General features: G+C 40.1%; 1 protein-coding gene across 3 annotated transcripts in view; it reads left to right on the top strand.

Annotated features, from left to right (window-relative positions):
- GALNT14 (polypeptide N-acetylgalactosaminyltransferase 14) overlaps nt 1-13,682 on the top strand; it is a 323,787-nt gene extending 310,105 nt beyond the window's left edge. Inside the window, exons 14-15 of one of the 3 annotated variants that reach the window (XM_072634105.1) lie at nt 10,867-10,986; nt 12,964-13,682. In XM_072634105.1, the coding sequence (XP_072490206.1) occupies nt 10,867-10,986; nt 12,964-13,122 (279 nt within the window). In that variant the 3' untranslated portion in view covers nt 13,123-13,682. Of the gene's footprint in view, nt 1-7,454; nt 7,617-10,866; nt 10,987-12,963 lie in introns of those variants that run through there. The other 2 variants (XM_072634106.1, XM_072634107.1) reach the window with 2 other exon arrangements.
- Nucleotides 13,683-16,164: the final 2,482 nt, after the last annotated feature.

The raw sequence follows: 16,164 nt of genomic DNA, 5'->3' as shown, positions 1-16,164 counted from the left end.
AGGCTGTGCCTGACGACATTAAGTTCAACTTACTAGCATCTTGAAATCACCCATTTAAAGCAATTAACACCTACATAATATTAGTCTTAATATACACTTTTGGGACTAAAAAATACCCTCCACGTCCAGAAAGTATTACATAACAATCTGTACAATATAAACTCATCGCAGAGTCCATCTTCCTAAAGCAGTCATGGAAAGGTTAATATTTTCTTTTGAAAAAAGAAGGGAGAGGATTACTAGACATCCTTGGAGCACATGATAAACAAGTCAGAAATCTCTAGAAATACTTTGGAACCAAGCAAGTATTACTTCACTTAACAATGATAAAGGATAATGACAAGAAAGTGGTTTATCTCTCTGTGGTTCCTATGAGGAAGCTAAGATCCAAGCTTGGAATCAAAAGGCCCTCCATGGTTGACACCCTCATGAACTCTCAGTGACTAAAAAGTGGCTTATTCACATAGATTTGTGTTTTTTTAAATAGAGGAGTTTCCACACTCCAATTCAGAACCAGGCCATTACTACCAAAAATTACAGAAACGTTATCCTTCAGAAACCTAGACTTATGCAAGAGAAACAAGAAGAACCATTGCTAGACCCTAGGGAGCTGGGGTGCTGTACCCTGATGCCCTCCACTAAAGAGCCCTTCTCAACACTGGATGCGCACACATGGATTATGTTCAATTCTGGAGGAGTTTGACCATCTAAAATAAGGGTCAGGGTATTGTTTGTACTTTGGTTTGGTTCTTTATACTTCTAAGCCAGTACTGCAAGGAAAAGTTTAGGTTTACTATACTTAAAACTTAGGTTTCATTTATGCCTAGTGTCTCCCCTAAAAGGGAGGAATGAAAGCACCTGCTCAGTGAATTATGTAAATCATATATGATAGCTATTTATTTCATTTTCACATGAGTACTTAATACAAAGACTCCTGAGCATCCTTTGACTAAAGACTTAAAATAGAATACAGTAATTTATAATTATTATCATATTCTCCAAAGAAGGCAAGACTTAAAGACATCATAAAAATCATAAATCATTTTTCTGGAATACGGACCAGACATCTTACATTTCACTTTAGCCGTGTATTGTCCAAATAGTTTCCTCCAGATTTTTGTCTTCTACCTGGACCAGACTGGTGGTTATCTCCTCCATGAAGCGCAAATGAAGTTATAGAGGGTTCCTCTCAAAGTGCATCAAGTACTGACTGAGAACCCAGGAGCTATGAACCTCTAGAACTCAAAATATAGCCTGCAAGGTTGGACACGTCCATCACAGGACCACTCTTCAGTCACCTATACTCAGAAAAGAAATAAAGTGGAAGAAACAGCCAAAGCCCAGACTTGCTCAAGTCTTCAACTGCCATCTGCTTATAGTCCACCATTTCTAACCTGGTGGGGGAAAGTGAATCAACTCTCAGAGATAGGCTTGAATAGTCCTGATCCAGTCTTCAAATAGGAAGAGAAGAAAAATAGCGTTTCTTTTCTTTATGAAAGACCCACTGAGTTAACAGCTTTGCTGCTCAGTCATCAATAAAGTCACTACATTGTCATTTCAAAGAATTAAGCCCTTTGAGCATTGAGTCTTAAATGTCCCTGGAGTCCTTCGTTGAAATGTTTCCTCCCCTTAGAATGCTTGTGAATAGGAAGGAATGAGAGGTCATTACAAAAGAAGGCTGCGCTGACATGCAAACCTGTGTATTCGTGTTGGCAGCTCCTGATGTCTGAAACATACTCCTTCCATATCTGTCTGATAAAAACAATTTCTTTCCTTCAAGGCTCAGTTCAGATCCCACCTTCTCCATGACACTTTCCCTGATTACTCACCCCCTCACCCCTTGAAAGTGATGTTTTCTCATCAAATTCCTTTATCCCTTGTTTTTCTGAACTTTCCTTAGCTCTTTATATTTTTGCCACAGTTATTTATGGACATACCTTCCCTCTTTTTTCCCATTAGACCTTCAGGTCTTTATTGGAAGGTGTGGCATGGTTGCTTATCTTTACATGGGCATCAGCTAGCAGTGTCCTGAACATAGGTGTTCAAGCACTGTTTGTTGAGTGAAAAAAAAAATCACAGTGAGTCATTTTTTTCCAGACCAGGTCAACTTAAGGAGACAAGGCTGTGGTCATTGGATATAAGGTTGAGTCAGGCATAGCCATGTAGAATATTCCTGAGCAAGGAGAGGATGTTACCAGGGCTGTTACCAGATGCCAGTTGTCAACTCTTGTGCTCAATGCCCAATCCTGAGTCACGGATCCAGACATGACTAAGAAAAGGACCTGCCTTTAGGCATGGCACTCCAGGGTAAGAAACAGCTGCTCACCATCTGCTGTGTACTAAATAAGAAGCAAGTTCAGAAGGAAGCAGCAGCTGTGCAGCCTTGACCTGGGAAGCAGAGTGGACAGTAAAAAAGGGACTAAAGAGAGAATAGGTAAAGATGATACACGAGGCCCCCCAGAACTCTGTTATCATCAGGGGTCATAGAGGGAGTCTAATTAAACAAAGGGCCTGGCAATAGTTCTAGTGTGTTTTAATGATCCTAAAAGATGAATGGAGAGGGAAGGGAAAATAAATATGCTAAAGAGGAAAGGGAAAGGAAGGATGAGGGAAATTATCTCACATAATTGAGGTGTACTACTAAAAGTCTTCACAAACCAGGAGGAGGGAGTGGACAGAGCAGATAACGCTTGTACTCCACTTTCACTGAACTGGTCAAAGACTACACACACACCCAGAGAGAGAGAGAGTTGGGCATAGAAATATAAATATATTCCATTCACTAAGGAAACAGGAGGAAAAGGGGAAAAAGGAGAAGGGGAAATAAAGGGAAGGATAGATCAAGGGAGAGATTAGTCCTAAGCAAAACAAACACTAAACAGGTACAAAAATATTTATAGCAGCTCTTGTTGTGATGGCAAAGAATTGGAAACTAAGGGATGCCCATCAAATTAGGAAATCTTGGAAGAAGTTATGGTATATAAATGTGATAGAATACTGTTTTGCTATAAGAAATGATGAAGGGAATGGCTCAGAGAAGCCTTAGAAAACTTGTATGAACTGATACAGAGTGAGGGGAGAAGAACCAAAAGAGAATGTGTACAATACCAGCAGCACTGTGATGACAAACAACCTTGAAAACTTAGGAACTTTGATTGGCTGAATGACTGACCATGATTCCAGAGTATTGATGATGAAACATGCTGTCTACCTCCTGATGACGAAGTGATGGATTCAGCGTACAAAGGAGACATGTTTTTTGGACATAGCCAATGGGGGAATTTGTTTTGCTTGACCATATATGTCTGTAATGGGATTTTTTTTTTGTTTCTCGGTTGGAAGGGAAGGAGATAAGAGTTGAGAGGTGGAGTTTTGTTTGTTGAAAAAAATTAATAGAATGGAAAAACAAAACAAAAAGAAATGAAAATAAAATGAATGAAAAGGAAGGGCATTGATGGTGAATGTGTCCAGCTCCTGACCTCCTCTGCTCTTACTTGCTCCCGCTGACTGAGGGGACAGCTTCCTCCCTGGCTGGGCTCCCAGGAGTGTTCTCCCTCTGGTCTTGCATTTGCTAAAGAATTTCATTTTTATTTCAACAACATATAGGTGTTTGTATTGATGTCTATGTGCACTCACGTAATTGTACATGTATGTGCAGGGACAAGAGGGGACACTAATAACTGATTGTAATTTGACCAATTTTCCCCAATATAAAGATGTTGTAGTCAGCTTCAGGTCAGTTGCCAGTTGGAACTAAGCCAGAGACAACACCAGATAGTGCAGGCACTGTTGTCTTCCTGGAGTCAATTTCTGACTCCGGGATTCATTTAATAAACCCATTCATCATGGGCCATTCCAGGAAGCTTGACAAGCTGCAGAATGAGAATCGGAAACCTCTTAGACTGCAGGCCCTCTGCCTCGTGTCCTGGGCCATGAGCACAGCTCCTTTCTTCCCTCCCTTCCTCGCAGTGTGGCCACTGATCAATGTTTCTCAGGAGTGTGGTCAGGCTGAATTATGTAATTGCCAGTAAAGTACCTACTGATGGGAAACCAAGTGCAAGGGCTGAGATCAGTGCTTCATGTATCTTTTCATACAGGCAGCCAATCAGACTTTGAAAAATGCCACTGGTGCATTCTCCTTCTCAACCTAACAGGAGTGTCCTAGCTTCCTTTATTTTCCTCTTTGAGACATGGCATCTTTGCCTTAGTTTCTCTCTTTGCAGTGGCTGCCATGAGAGGAGAAGAGATTTGCCAATGGGCTTGACTCAAGATAAAGGCATTCCAGTATTTCATTTAATACTGGAGTCCCCAGAAGAGGCATCCCAGTGACAAGTGTCCTCTCCCAGGGAAGGCCTTCTTCCAAAAACAGCCCCAAGTCATGATTTCAATTCTGTTTGCCAGCTTAAATAAAAAGTCTTCACAAGCCAAGGATTCATCTTGACATTCTCAGGTTTCTCACTGTCTTCATACCCATGGAAGCAGTCTCTGTGTGGGTGTGGGTGTTAAAATGACACTCAGACTTTGGAGAGCTCCTTGGCACCTTTTTATGGGACACTGCCAACATATAGGCTTCCCTACTGAAGCAGGCAGATCTGAAAGGGAAGCTGGGAAGAAACTGGGCACAGACAAAAACTTTGGATGTTTAGACCCCTAGGTTTCTTTTTTCTGACTGATGATTGATTGAAGATACAGAACGAATTGTTATGTAGATCTCTTATGAGGTCCCTCCCAGTATGAGTGTGGTCATAGCACTCCCCTACACTAGAGTCAATACTGTTACATTTCAGATTCTATATACACTCTGTAAAATATTTAAAGCCCTTCACAACCTAGCCTTAACCTACCAGCCTGATCACACCTTACGCCTTTCCAAGTATTGTAGTCAAACTGATCACCTTTCTGACCCTCATGCATGACATTCTTCATCCTCTTTCTGCCCTTTCATTGGTTGTCCTTCATGCCTGGAATATACTCCCTCCTAACCTCTACCTCCTGGGATCCCTAAATTCCATCACAACTCAGCTCAAGCTATATGAAGCCTTTCCTAATATCCCCAGCTACTAGTGACTTCCAGAGCAGATAAGTGGTAAAGTGGATAGAACTCAGGACCTGGAGTCAGGAAGACCAGAATTCATATCTGTCCTCAGACTCTCAGTAGCTGTGTGACCCTGGGCAAGTCACTTAACCCTGTTTGCCTCGGTTTCCTCATCTGTAAAATAAACTGGAGACAGAAATGGCAAACCACTCCAGTATCTTTGCCAAGAAAACCCCAAATGGAATCATGAAGAGTCAGACATGACTGAAAATGACTGAACAAAAACAACTAGTGACTTGCCCTCTAAAATTATGATTTTCTGTCTGTTGTGTATATTCTTAAGTTTGCACACATTAGTTCCACAAAAAGAATAAAAACTCTTAGAAGAAAAGGACTGCTTCACTTCTGCTTTGAATATCTGGCACTTGCCACAGTGCCCAGCACATAGTAGGCACTTAATGAATGGTTGGTGATTGACTATTTACGTGGGAATTTTTAAAGTAAGGAACCTAGATTTTAAATCCTATCTCTTTTACTTAACTAGCTGTGTGGCAACCCTCTTAATCTCTCTGAATCTTGGGTTCCCCATCTAAAAAAAAGGTCGGGTTGGAGTAGATGTTTGTCAGGTCATTTCCAGCGCCTATGATCCAATACTGCCTACATGTTGGCCCAGAAGATGTTCATGTTCAGAGACTAAGACCCCACACTGGGCTTTCTACCCAGAGGGTTCAAGAATTGGGGAGAAGAAGCAAGAAAGGATACAGTTAGGCTATTGTTTCAGGAGCCTGAAAATCCAAAAGATATTTCAGAGCTTGTGAGAAAGTCTGGGTTCAGAGCTGCAGAGGAAGACAGACCAAGTGAATTAGCAGCCTCTGGGTCCAGAGGTTCAATCTCTTGATTCAACCACTGCCTTGCCCTGTAACTTCAAATGAGCTATTCCACTTGTTTCATCATCTGTTAAATTGGAATTGTGAGACTGTCCCACATCATAGAGGAGTGAAGGGAGTAAACTAGCAAGCTTTACAAGGGACTGTGGCTCAGTGAAGCCCTATCCTGATGGGATAGAATGTGTATTTTTGGAGTAAGATGATTCATGATGATGAAGACAATAATGGTGATGATGAAGATGAAAAATATCTACAGACTGGTTATTTTGGAGACCTAAAGTTAGGTTGGAGGGCAGTATCAAATAGATCAGTATGCACCAGGGTGGCCTGTAATGAAGGAGATCAAGAGGCAAATGAATGCAAGTGAAGGTTCATACCTAAAGGTCGAATAGACAAGAGAATCCACTGGCCAGAAGGTCAGGATTGGGGATGTCAACAAAAATGGAATGAGAAGCAGATTGACAGCGTGTCCAATTCAAGAAAGACTTATTGATCAAAGCAGCTTTCTGCCCCAGCTTCTGAATTGGAAAGAGCCAAGGCCAGAACAATCTAGGCTCAGGGCTCAGAGGAGAGCCCTTGAACAAATGGCTGAGCTGAGAAAACAATGACAAAATGAAAAATAGGACCTGCTCTCAAGAAATTTGCATTTTTATAGTGGGAACAATATCCTAGCCTTTATCTTCAAGCAACTTAGGCTAAATTTTCTTTGAAAAGGTATTGAAACCATTCTCAAGATTTGTTTGGTTCAGGTTTTTGATATCACTTCCTGGTCACTCAAGTACCCAAGAGCCACAACAGGCTACCCAGGGACAAAGGACCTTTCCTTAGTGGAATTGGCTCAAGGCCCACAAGTGACATAGCCTCACTGAATATCCTTCTCCTCTTATGGCTAAGCAAGTCTCCTTTTGTTAACTTTTTATTAAAAAAAAAATAGCTGACTGGGCAAGAAGTACATGGATTAAGGAGTTATAGTTCCTGACAACTTCCCTTCCTTCATCTGAGAGGGAAAGAGGGGGTGGGAGAGCTTGGAAAAGTCCATTCATGAGGTTTCCAGGAACCAAAATGACAGAGTGAAGTCAGCATTTTTGCCAAGCTTTCCCAACACATTCCTCTACAATTTTAAAAAGCATGTCAAACTGAATTCTGAGTATATATGCACCAAATGTCATACCATCTAAATTCTTGAAGAAAAAGTTAAATTAATTACAAGAGGAAATAGTAAAGCTATACTAGTGGGGGACCTCAGTTTACCTCTCTGAGATTTGATAAATCTAACTATAAAATAAATAAGAAAGAAATGAAGAACATGAATAGAATTTCAGAACAGTTAGGTATGATAGCTCTCTGGAGAATACTAAGTGGGAATACAAAGTCGTATGCCTTTTTTGGCTGGACATGGCACCTTTATAAAAATTGACCTAAGTAGAAGGCATAAGACACTCTGAATAATTGGAAAATATTAACTACTCATAGGTAGACTGAACCAATGTAATAAAAATGATAATACTACCTAAATTAATTTACTTATTTAGTGTCATACCAGACAAACCACCAAAGAATTACTTTATAGAGCCAGGAGAATGATAACAGAACTCATCTGGAGGAAGAAAAGGTCAAGACTGTCAAGGGAATTAATGCAAAAAAAAAGTGTGAAACTGGAAAATAGAAACTGGGCGTAGACCAGTACCTCATTCTGTATACCAAGGTAAGCTCAAAATGAGTACATGATTTAGATATAAAGGATGCTATCATAAGCAAGTTAGGGGAACATGGAAGAAATTATCTCAAATTTATGGACTGGGAAGAGCAAACAAGAGACCAAACAAGCAATAATATTGAGGTTCATAAAGGGTAAAATGGATGATTTTAATTACACAAAATTAAAAAGATTTTGTACAAGCAAAATCAATAGAGTCAAAATTAGAAGAGAAGCAGGAAACTGGAGAAGGGAGAGGGGGAATTTTGCAGCAAGTTTCTTTGATAAAGGTCTCTTTTCTCAAATATATAAGGAATTGAATCAAATTTATAAAAATTTATTAAAAAATAGGAGCCATTCCCCAACTAATAAATTGTCAAAGTATATGAACAGGCAGTTTTTGGAGGAAGAAATCAAAGCTATCAATAGTCGTATAAAAATTCTCTACAACACTAATAATTAGAGAAATGCAAATTAAAAACAACTTTGAGGTACCAACTCATATTCATCACATTGGCTAAGATGACAGAAAAGGAGAATAACGTTCTGGAGGGAATGTAGGAAGATAGGCATACTAATGTACTGTTGGTAGAGCTGTGTACTAGTCCAACTAATCTGGAGAACAATTTGGAACTATGCCCAAAGGATTATAAAACTGTACATAACCTTATACCCAACAATACCACTGGTAGTGCTATACCCCAAGGAAATCAAAGGACAAGGAAAAATATCCATATATAGAAAAATATTTATAGCACTTCTTTTTCTGGGATGGCAAAGAATTGGGAACTGAAGGGATGCCCATCAATTGGGGGATGGCTGAATAAGTTATGGTATATAATGTGATGGTATATGTACTATTATTCCATAAGAAATGAAGAAGATGGCTTAAAAAACATGGGAAGACATATGAAATAGTACAATATGAAGTGAGTAAAACTAGGAGAATAATCTACAGTAACAGCAATATTGGAAATATTGGAAAGACAATCAACTGTGAAAGACTTATCAATACAATGGTCCACCAAATCCAAAGGACTCATGGTGTAAATTGCTGTCATTCTCCAGATTATTGCAGTTTGTCTGAGACCTGATGGACACAAAGTGCAGGTTAAAGCATTCTTTCCCTTTATTTTGCTTGCTGTTTTTTCCCTAGGACATGGCTGATACAGAATAATTATTTTGCATAACTTCATATATATACTAGAAAGGATATTTCTTGCCTTCTCAATGGTGGGGGAGAGAGTGAAGGGATGGAGACAATTTGAAACTGGAAATAAAAATACAATTTCCTCTCTTGATGTCATTTTCCTCAATATTAGGAGAGTGGACCAGATGACCTCAAAGAGTCCCTTTTAGTGTATAATCCTGGATTACTTATTCTAATCTCACCAGTGTAAGGAAAAAAATGGGCAGTTCCCTGAATTATCCACATTTTATAGGAAGAAAGGAAGAATCTTGTCAAGATTTCCCATGGTACCAGCTACGTCCCCCTTCTCATCTCACCAGAGTTAAGAACAGTGAACCATTTAAAGAGAATTGGGCATTTTCGCATGAAAGATGTAGTATAAATATAACTATTTGTCTTGATAAACTACACAAATTTCTCTTTCAGGCTGTCAAAAAATCTTTTACCAATTCTTAGGCTTAGCTGTGAAAAAGGAATTAAGGGGATGAAATGTATCAACTTGGAATTGTGAGAGAATTTTCAGAGAACCTGGGTTTAGATCTTAATTATGCAGCTGGGTGCTGCAGTAGATGAGAGTGCTTGGCCTAGAGTTAAGAAGACCTGAGTTCAGATCCAGCCTTGGACATGTCTTAGCCTTGTGACCTTGGGCAAGTCACTTAATCTCACGTAGCCTCACTTTCTTTATATATAAAATTGGGATAATATTAGCACCTACCTCCCAGGTGTATTTGTGAAGATCGAATGAGAGTATATTGAAAGGACTTTGCAAACCTGAAAAGTGTGATATAAATGCCAGCTATTTGTTCTAATTCTTATTGACAATAGTAATACTTGTAGTAATAATAATATTTATATGAGTGTATGTAAATAATTTAATCCTTTTTCTCATTTTCTTCATCTGTCAAAGAATAGGTTTGTACTCTATGGCCTTTAAGGTTCCTCTAGCCCTTAGTTCAATTAAATTCAGTTCATAAGGACTTTCTATGTGCAGTGCCCTGTTCTAAATTCTAGGTATACAGAGACAAAAAAGAAACTGTCCCTAACCTCAGGGAGCTTACTTACATTCAACTAGGCAGGGATTCAACAGCACATAGATAAAGAAATACAAAGTAGTTTTATGGATGAACATTAACAAATGGGGAGTGAGATCAGGAAAGGCTTCCTGGATGAGATGGTACCTGAGCTGAGCCTTAAAGGAACCTATGAACTCTGAGGCAGTGGTGAAGAGGGGAACATTCCAGGTCTGGAAGGGAGCCCATGCAAAGATACAGAGGCAAGAGAGGGAATTCTAAATTCAGGGATTAGCGAGTTGGCCAGCTTCCTTGGAGAGAACATACGAATGAGAGTAAAGTGAAGTAAATGTAGAAAGATGGATTGAAGTCTGATTGTTAAGGGCTTTAAATGCCAAACAAAAGAGATCCTATTTTATAGGAGAGGTAATAGGGAGCCACTAGAGTTTCTTGAGCAAGAGAGTGATATGGTCTGGTTTATGCTTCAGAAATGAAAATTTGGCAGCTGTGTGGAGAATGTATTAGAGAGGAGAAAAACTTGAAGAGAAAGGAGGTGTGGGTTTAAATCCATTGCTCTTTCCTATTTATTGTGGTTCATAGGTGTAATCTCTTCTCCCCATTCCCTTTCTCTCTTCCCTCAGTCTCTCACCTCTCTCTGTCCCTGTCTCTCTCTTCCTCCCTCTCCTCTTTTTCTCTGTTTTCTTTCTCTGTCCTTCCCTTTGATGAATACTTCTCATCATGTGACCCATGTCACTACTTAAAACCTTGATTTGGGGCAAGACTATTAAAAGAACAGGAAGGGGAAATAGAATAGGAATACTGCCTGGTATTGATAACTATTGATAGCCCTCTAAATGCAAAGACCTTCTCAAACTCAAGTCTGAGCCATCATCACTATCGCCCTTATCACCATTTCCATCCCCCCTTTGTCTCCTTCTCTTGCCCCTCCTCTTCCTTCTACTTCTCCTTCTCATTGGGATATTCCAGTCTTTAGGATCCCAGTGTTTCCAAATTTGAGTCCTCTTCCATTTCTTTCTCCTCTCTTTCAGGAATGGGCTTATACCTATGCCCAGCAGATCTGCCAGCAGCAGTTGTGTTTGTCAGTACACATGCTTTTTCCTGGCTCTCAGGTGCAGCTCTCTCCTTGCAAGGAAGGAGATGATAAACAGGTGAGAGCCAAGTGGGTCTGTTACAGCCCTGCAGCTTCTTAAGAAATGTGAATATCAGATTGCTTGCCTTCTTGGGGAAAGGAGAGGGAAAGGAGGGAGGGAGAAAAATTTGGAACTCAAAAACTTATAAAAATGATTGTTGAAAACTGTCTTTACATTTAATTGGAAAAAACAAAAAATTATATTGGTTTCTACCAGTGAACTTTTGTCATAGACTTGGAGAAGGAAAGGAAAGGAAAGATGACAGTATTAGAAGAGGAAAGAGGGAAAATTAAAAGTTAAAGGGCGTACTATAGATGTTAGTCCACCAAAGGAGACGGAGAAAGTTCAGTCAGAGATGAAGAGGAGAACCAGGAGAAAATAGAGTAATGGAAACCCAAAGAGGAAAGAGAATACAGGAAGAGAGTGTGGCACACAGTATCAAATGTGATCAAGAAAATTTGGCAACTAAGAGATTTCATTTGAGCAATGATGCTAAAAGTCAAATTGCAAAACACTGAGAAGAGGAAGCCAGGGTAGCAGGTATAGACAACTTTTTCAAGCAGTTTGGCTGAGAATGGGAAAAAAGACATGGACAATAGCTTGAGGGAATTATAGGGCCCAGTGAAAGTATTTTAGGAATCAGGAGACTCAGGCATGTTTTAAAGTCTTAGGGACAGAACCAATAGATAGGGAGAGATTGAAGATTAGAGAGAGGGAATGACTGAGGGCTCAATCTGGCAGAGAAGATGGAAGAGATAGTATCAAAAGCACATGGAGAAAAACTGGTTTTAGGAAGAAGGACCATCTCATTATCAGAGACTAGAGAAAAGAAAGAGAAAACGGAGTGAGCTCAAGGTGTTTTATAATGAAGAGAAGGAGATCAAGGCAAAAGAGCTCAGTTTCCTAAGTAAAGCAGGATGTGGGGCCCTCAGCTGAGAGGTGGGGGAAGGTGGCATGTGAGAGGCTTGAGGAGAAAAAGGGTCTGAAACAACTTCTGTGTAGTGTGATAGGGAGATCTGGCTTCAGGTTCCACCCTCTGAGCAATGGTGGCTTTGTGACTGTAGAGAAGTCATTTTACCGCTCAGTAGCTAGGCAACCAAGACTCAAGTCATTGAATAGTTTCTGACTTACTGATTTATTGAATAGTTACCAATGACTTACATTGGTAGATGGAGTTGTCTACACTGGTGGTGTAAAACTCTACTAGAAATGAGGGCCACTCAACCATACATAAGAATCTCTGTTGCTCACTGTTTTTTCCTGGCCATTATCTCTCCCTTTTGAAATTTTCTTTTATTTCTAATTTGTGGAATATAACAAATATTTTCATTGAGTGAATGAGTCATTTTGACTATTGTAAATACCCAAAGTAGCAACAAAAGACATAGGAAGGAAGATGCTATCTGCAATCCAGAGAAGAAATTGGTAACACTCACCATATCTCAGAGCATGTTGCAATGTAAAGGCTTCAGAGTCCAGGGACCTGAGTTCACTTCCTTCTCTACCTCTTAATCCCACCATGGCCTTGGGAAAATCACATAATTTCTTTAAGCCTCAGTTTCCTCATCTGTAAAATGAGGGGGCTGAATTAGATGATTTCCAATGTTCCTTCCAGGTCTAAATCAAGTCTTCTCCCCCCCATCTCCCACGTACTTACTGATATAAAGTTTCTTTGAATGTTTTTTTGTGAATTACTTTCCACCCCCCAAAGCCTATTCCCAGGTAAGAGATCTTCTGCTCATAAGCTTTCCTGGCAGACATATTGACTTTGTATGAGTGTGTATTTTAATTTTAAAAAAGGAAAACAGTAACTCACATGTGCGTGAACAATTAATTTCCATTTTATTACTGTGTGAGATCAATACCCTAGAAGGTGTCAGCCAAATACCTTAAGTGTTTTTGTTTAGGCCGTTAGGTCATGAAGTTGTTGAAAGGGAAAAGGGCCATTAATCAGCAAAATCCCAACTCATTCTCTGTCTTCTTTACTTTTGTTAGAGATGGGCTAAATCTGGCCCCCGCATTAAGCACATGGCCTCCCGCCTCTGCCTAGACACAGACATACTGGGAGATGGCAGTGAGGACAGCAGGGAGATGGTCATCAACCCCTGCGAGACATCAGTAATGAGCCAGCGTTGGGACATGGTGTTCTTATGAGCAGATCTCCACAGACAAACTCAGTTGGAGCCAACTCTGGGCAGGCATGAAACCCTTGCCCAGAAGGGAATAATTCAAGATATGGAAAGCTGTGGGAGGCCTAGAAAAGCATCTTGGAGCGCCAGGTAGAAACAGGGCCACATGCAGAGAAGTGGAGTGGCCCTCTTTTCCATCGGAGAGGATAGAAGAACAGATGACATGCTGAGTGGTGCCTCAGAGATCACAAACTACAGGGGGGAATCCTCTATGTTCTCAACCATAATGAAATTCATTCTAGCACAAGCTAGTGCCTTCTCCTGGTTCAGAGAGGGGAGAGAGAGAGAGAGAGAGAGAGAGAGAGAGAGAGAGAGAGAGAGAGAGAGAGAGAGAGAGAGAGAGAGAGAAACTGGAAGTTGCACATTTGTTGTTTGTTTTTCTTTTCCTTTTATTTTTCCCTTTGTAACAGAAAAAGAGCCAATGGGAAAACCTCTGGGTGTCTTCTGGCTGCCATGACACCAGACTGAACCAGAGATGAGGAGGGAGAACTGTTTGCAGACCAAATAAAGACTATTAGAAGTCAACAGATTCTGTTTGTATATATGGACAAAGCTTTGACTTGTGCTAGGAAAAGATATTGTTAATACAGTAAAATTTCCATTTACCAGGATATTCTGGGAATGGGATGTTGTGATTATTTGGATGGTCTGGTTTCCTGCTTTAGTAAAGAGACTATATTCTGTTTAGTAAGTAGAGTCTACTGAGTATAATTGAAGCTGCCTTGGGTTTAGAAAGCCTCCAGTATACACATTCACCATGATGAACCTCAATCAATCAATCAGCAAGCATTTATTAAATGCCTACTATATGCCTGGTACTCTGTTAGGCCCTGGAAATACAAAGGCAAAAGGAAATAGTTTCTACCTATGGGAATCTTATATTTCATCAAGAAACAATATGTATACATATATCTACATACAAAGTAGATGCAAGGTAGTTTTTTGTAGCAGGGTATGCACTGTAGCTAGAAGATCAGAAAAGGCTACATGCAGAAGGTGGCACTTCAACTGAAATTTGAAGGAAATTAGGGATTTTAAAGAAAAGGCAGAGGTGAAGAGAGAGGGCATTTCAGAATTGGGGAATGGGGAGGGGGGCCACTACTATAAAGACATAGAAATAGGAAATGGAGTTATGGTGGGGAGCAGCAGGAAGATCAGTCCTTCCTTTGTGCAAAGGGGAAAAATGTATAATAAATTATGTAGGATTATAGATGCTGAAAACCCTAAGTGGGCTCATAAAGGGTCAGACTTGACTGAAGTGACTGAACAACAAAAAATAGATGTTGAAGATACAGGGTTCAGTATATACTGATCTTATGACAACTCCAGGAATTTATTAGTTAAATCCCAATGGCTTGCCTATCTCCTGCATCTGTGTATCTGTATATGTGTGTGTACACATATACATATGTGTTGTATGTATATTATATATTGTATGTTACATTGTATATATACATGTACATATATATTTCCACTCAACAAAGCCCAAATAATTTGAAATATATGTGTGTATACATACTAATATATTCACCTTATATAGACATTCAGTAATTTAAATGTATACATATGTGTATTTGTGTATAAATATTTTTTCAAGTTAGTTGGGTTTTGTTGAATGAAAGCTTTTTGTACTTGTTTTCTGGGAAGTGAGTACAGTTCTGATACCTGATTCCTTGGGCCTTCCAAGAGCCTTTCAAACAAGAAGAGAACATTGCCTGTCTCAGACTGATGCACCTCACCTTGTTTCACTTCTCGAGTTGGGGCACAGGGAAATAATGAAATATAGCAGAAACTAAATGGAGTCACTGTCCTGGAATATACCACATCAGGCACAAGGACTCACGGTTCATCAATCTAAACCCAGAAGGCCATCTGTCCAATCCAGGGGTGGGCAAACTGCAGCCGGAGGCCAAATCTGGCCAGCTGCCTATTTCTGTGTAACCCATCCACTAAGGATGGCTTTTACATTTTAAAATAAAATTTTAGTGTATTTTTAAGCGTAATGATCATTCGTAGCTAGAAGGCCTCACAAAAACAGGCTGCAGCAGATTTGGCCCTCAGACCACAGTTTGCCAAAGCCTTGATCTAGTCCAACCCCCTACTTCTTTTTACAGAGGAGCAAACTGAGGTGACGCGTTTGGGTCTCAGCAAGGGATATTTCTGCAATAGACATTACAGTGGTAATCATATTACGTCTTGTTCCTACTACAGAAATCAAAGTGATAAGGAGATGGTGGTTCCTCTGTAAGACAGTGCGGGGGCAGGTGACAGAGTGCCAGGCCTACTCAGGAAGACTCATCTTCCTGAGTTCAAATCTGGCCTCAGACACTTACTAGCTGTGTGACCCTGGGCGAGTCACTTAACCCTGTTTGTCTCCGTTTTCTCATCTGTAAAATGAGCTGGGGAAGGAAATGGCAAATCCAATATCATTGCCAAGAAAACCCAAATGGGGTCACAAAGTATCAGACACAACTGAAATGACTGAACAGCAAGAAAAACAATAAAAGGAGTATGTTAATAAGAATAGGAACTCATAGAAATGACTGTTAGACCAAGTAAGGCAGTGTGGTCTAGTGGAAAGAGCTCTTGTCTTGGAATTTGAGCCTGGGCACCAATACTTATTAACCTGTATGGCCATGGGTTAGTCACTTGATCTTTGAGTCTCAGTTTTGTCTTCTGCAAAATGGGAATAACTTGAGAAGCTTCTTTATAGGATGTAATGGGGGTCAGACGAGTCAATGGATCTTAAATGTTTGAGGCATCTTAAAATATTATATAACTAAGAGATGGAAAGGTTATAATCGATAGTCCTATCAGCCCACTTTCCCTCTCCCATCCCCAAAACAGTGGGTCAATAGGGGAATGATAAGGCGAGATGATTGACCTATGTGAATATGGGGCTTCAGTAGCTTAATGGTACAAAAGTCAATGCTACAGGCAGGGAAGCAGGATTATGAAGTGAATAAATCACAGGTTTAAGGATTCTGATGTTCTCCATGAGGTACGT

Source organism: Notamacropus eugenii, chromosome 1, assembly GCF_028372415.1.
Source record: "Notamacropus eugenii isolate mMacEug1 chromosome 1, mMacEug1.pri_v2, whole genome shotgun sequence".
Lineage (NCBI taxonomy): Eukaryota > Metazoa > Chordata > Mammalia > Diprotodontia > Macropodidae > Notamacropus > Notamacropus eugenii.
This window is presented reverse-complemented; position numbering and strand designations above follow the sequence as displayed.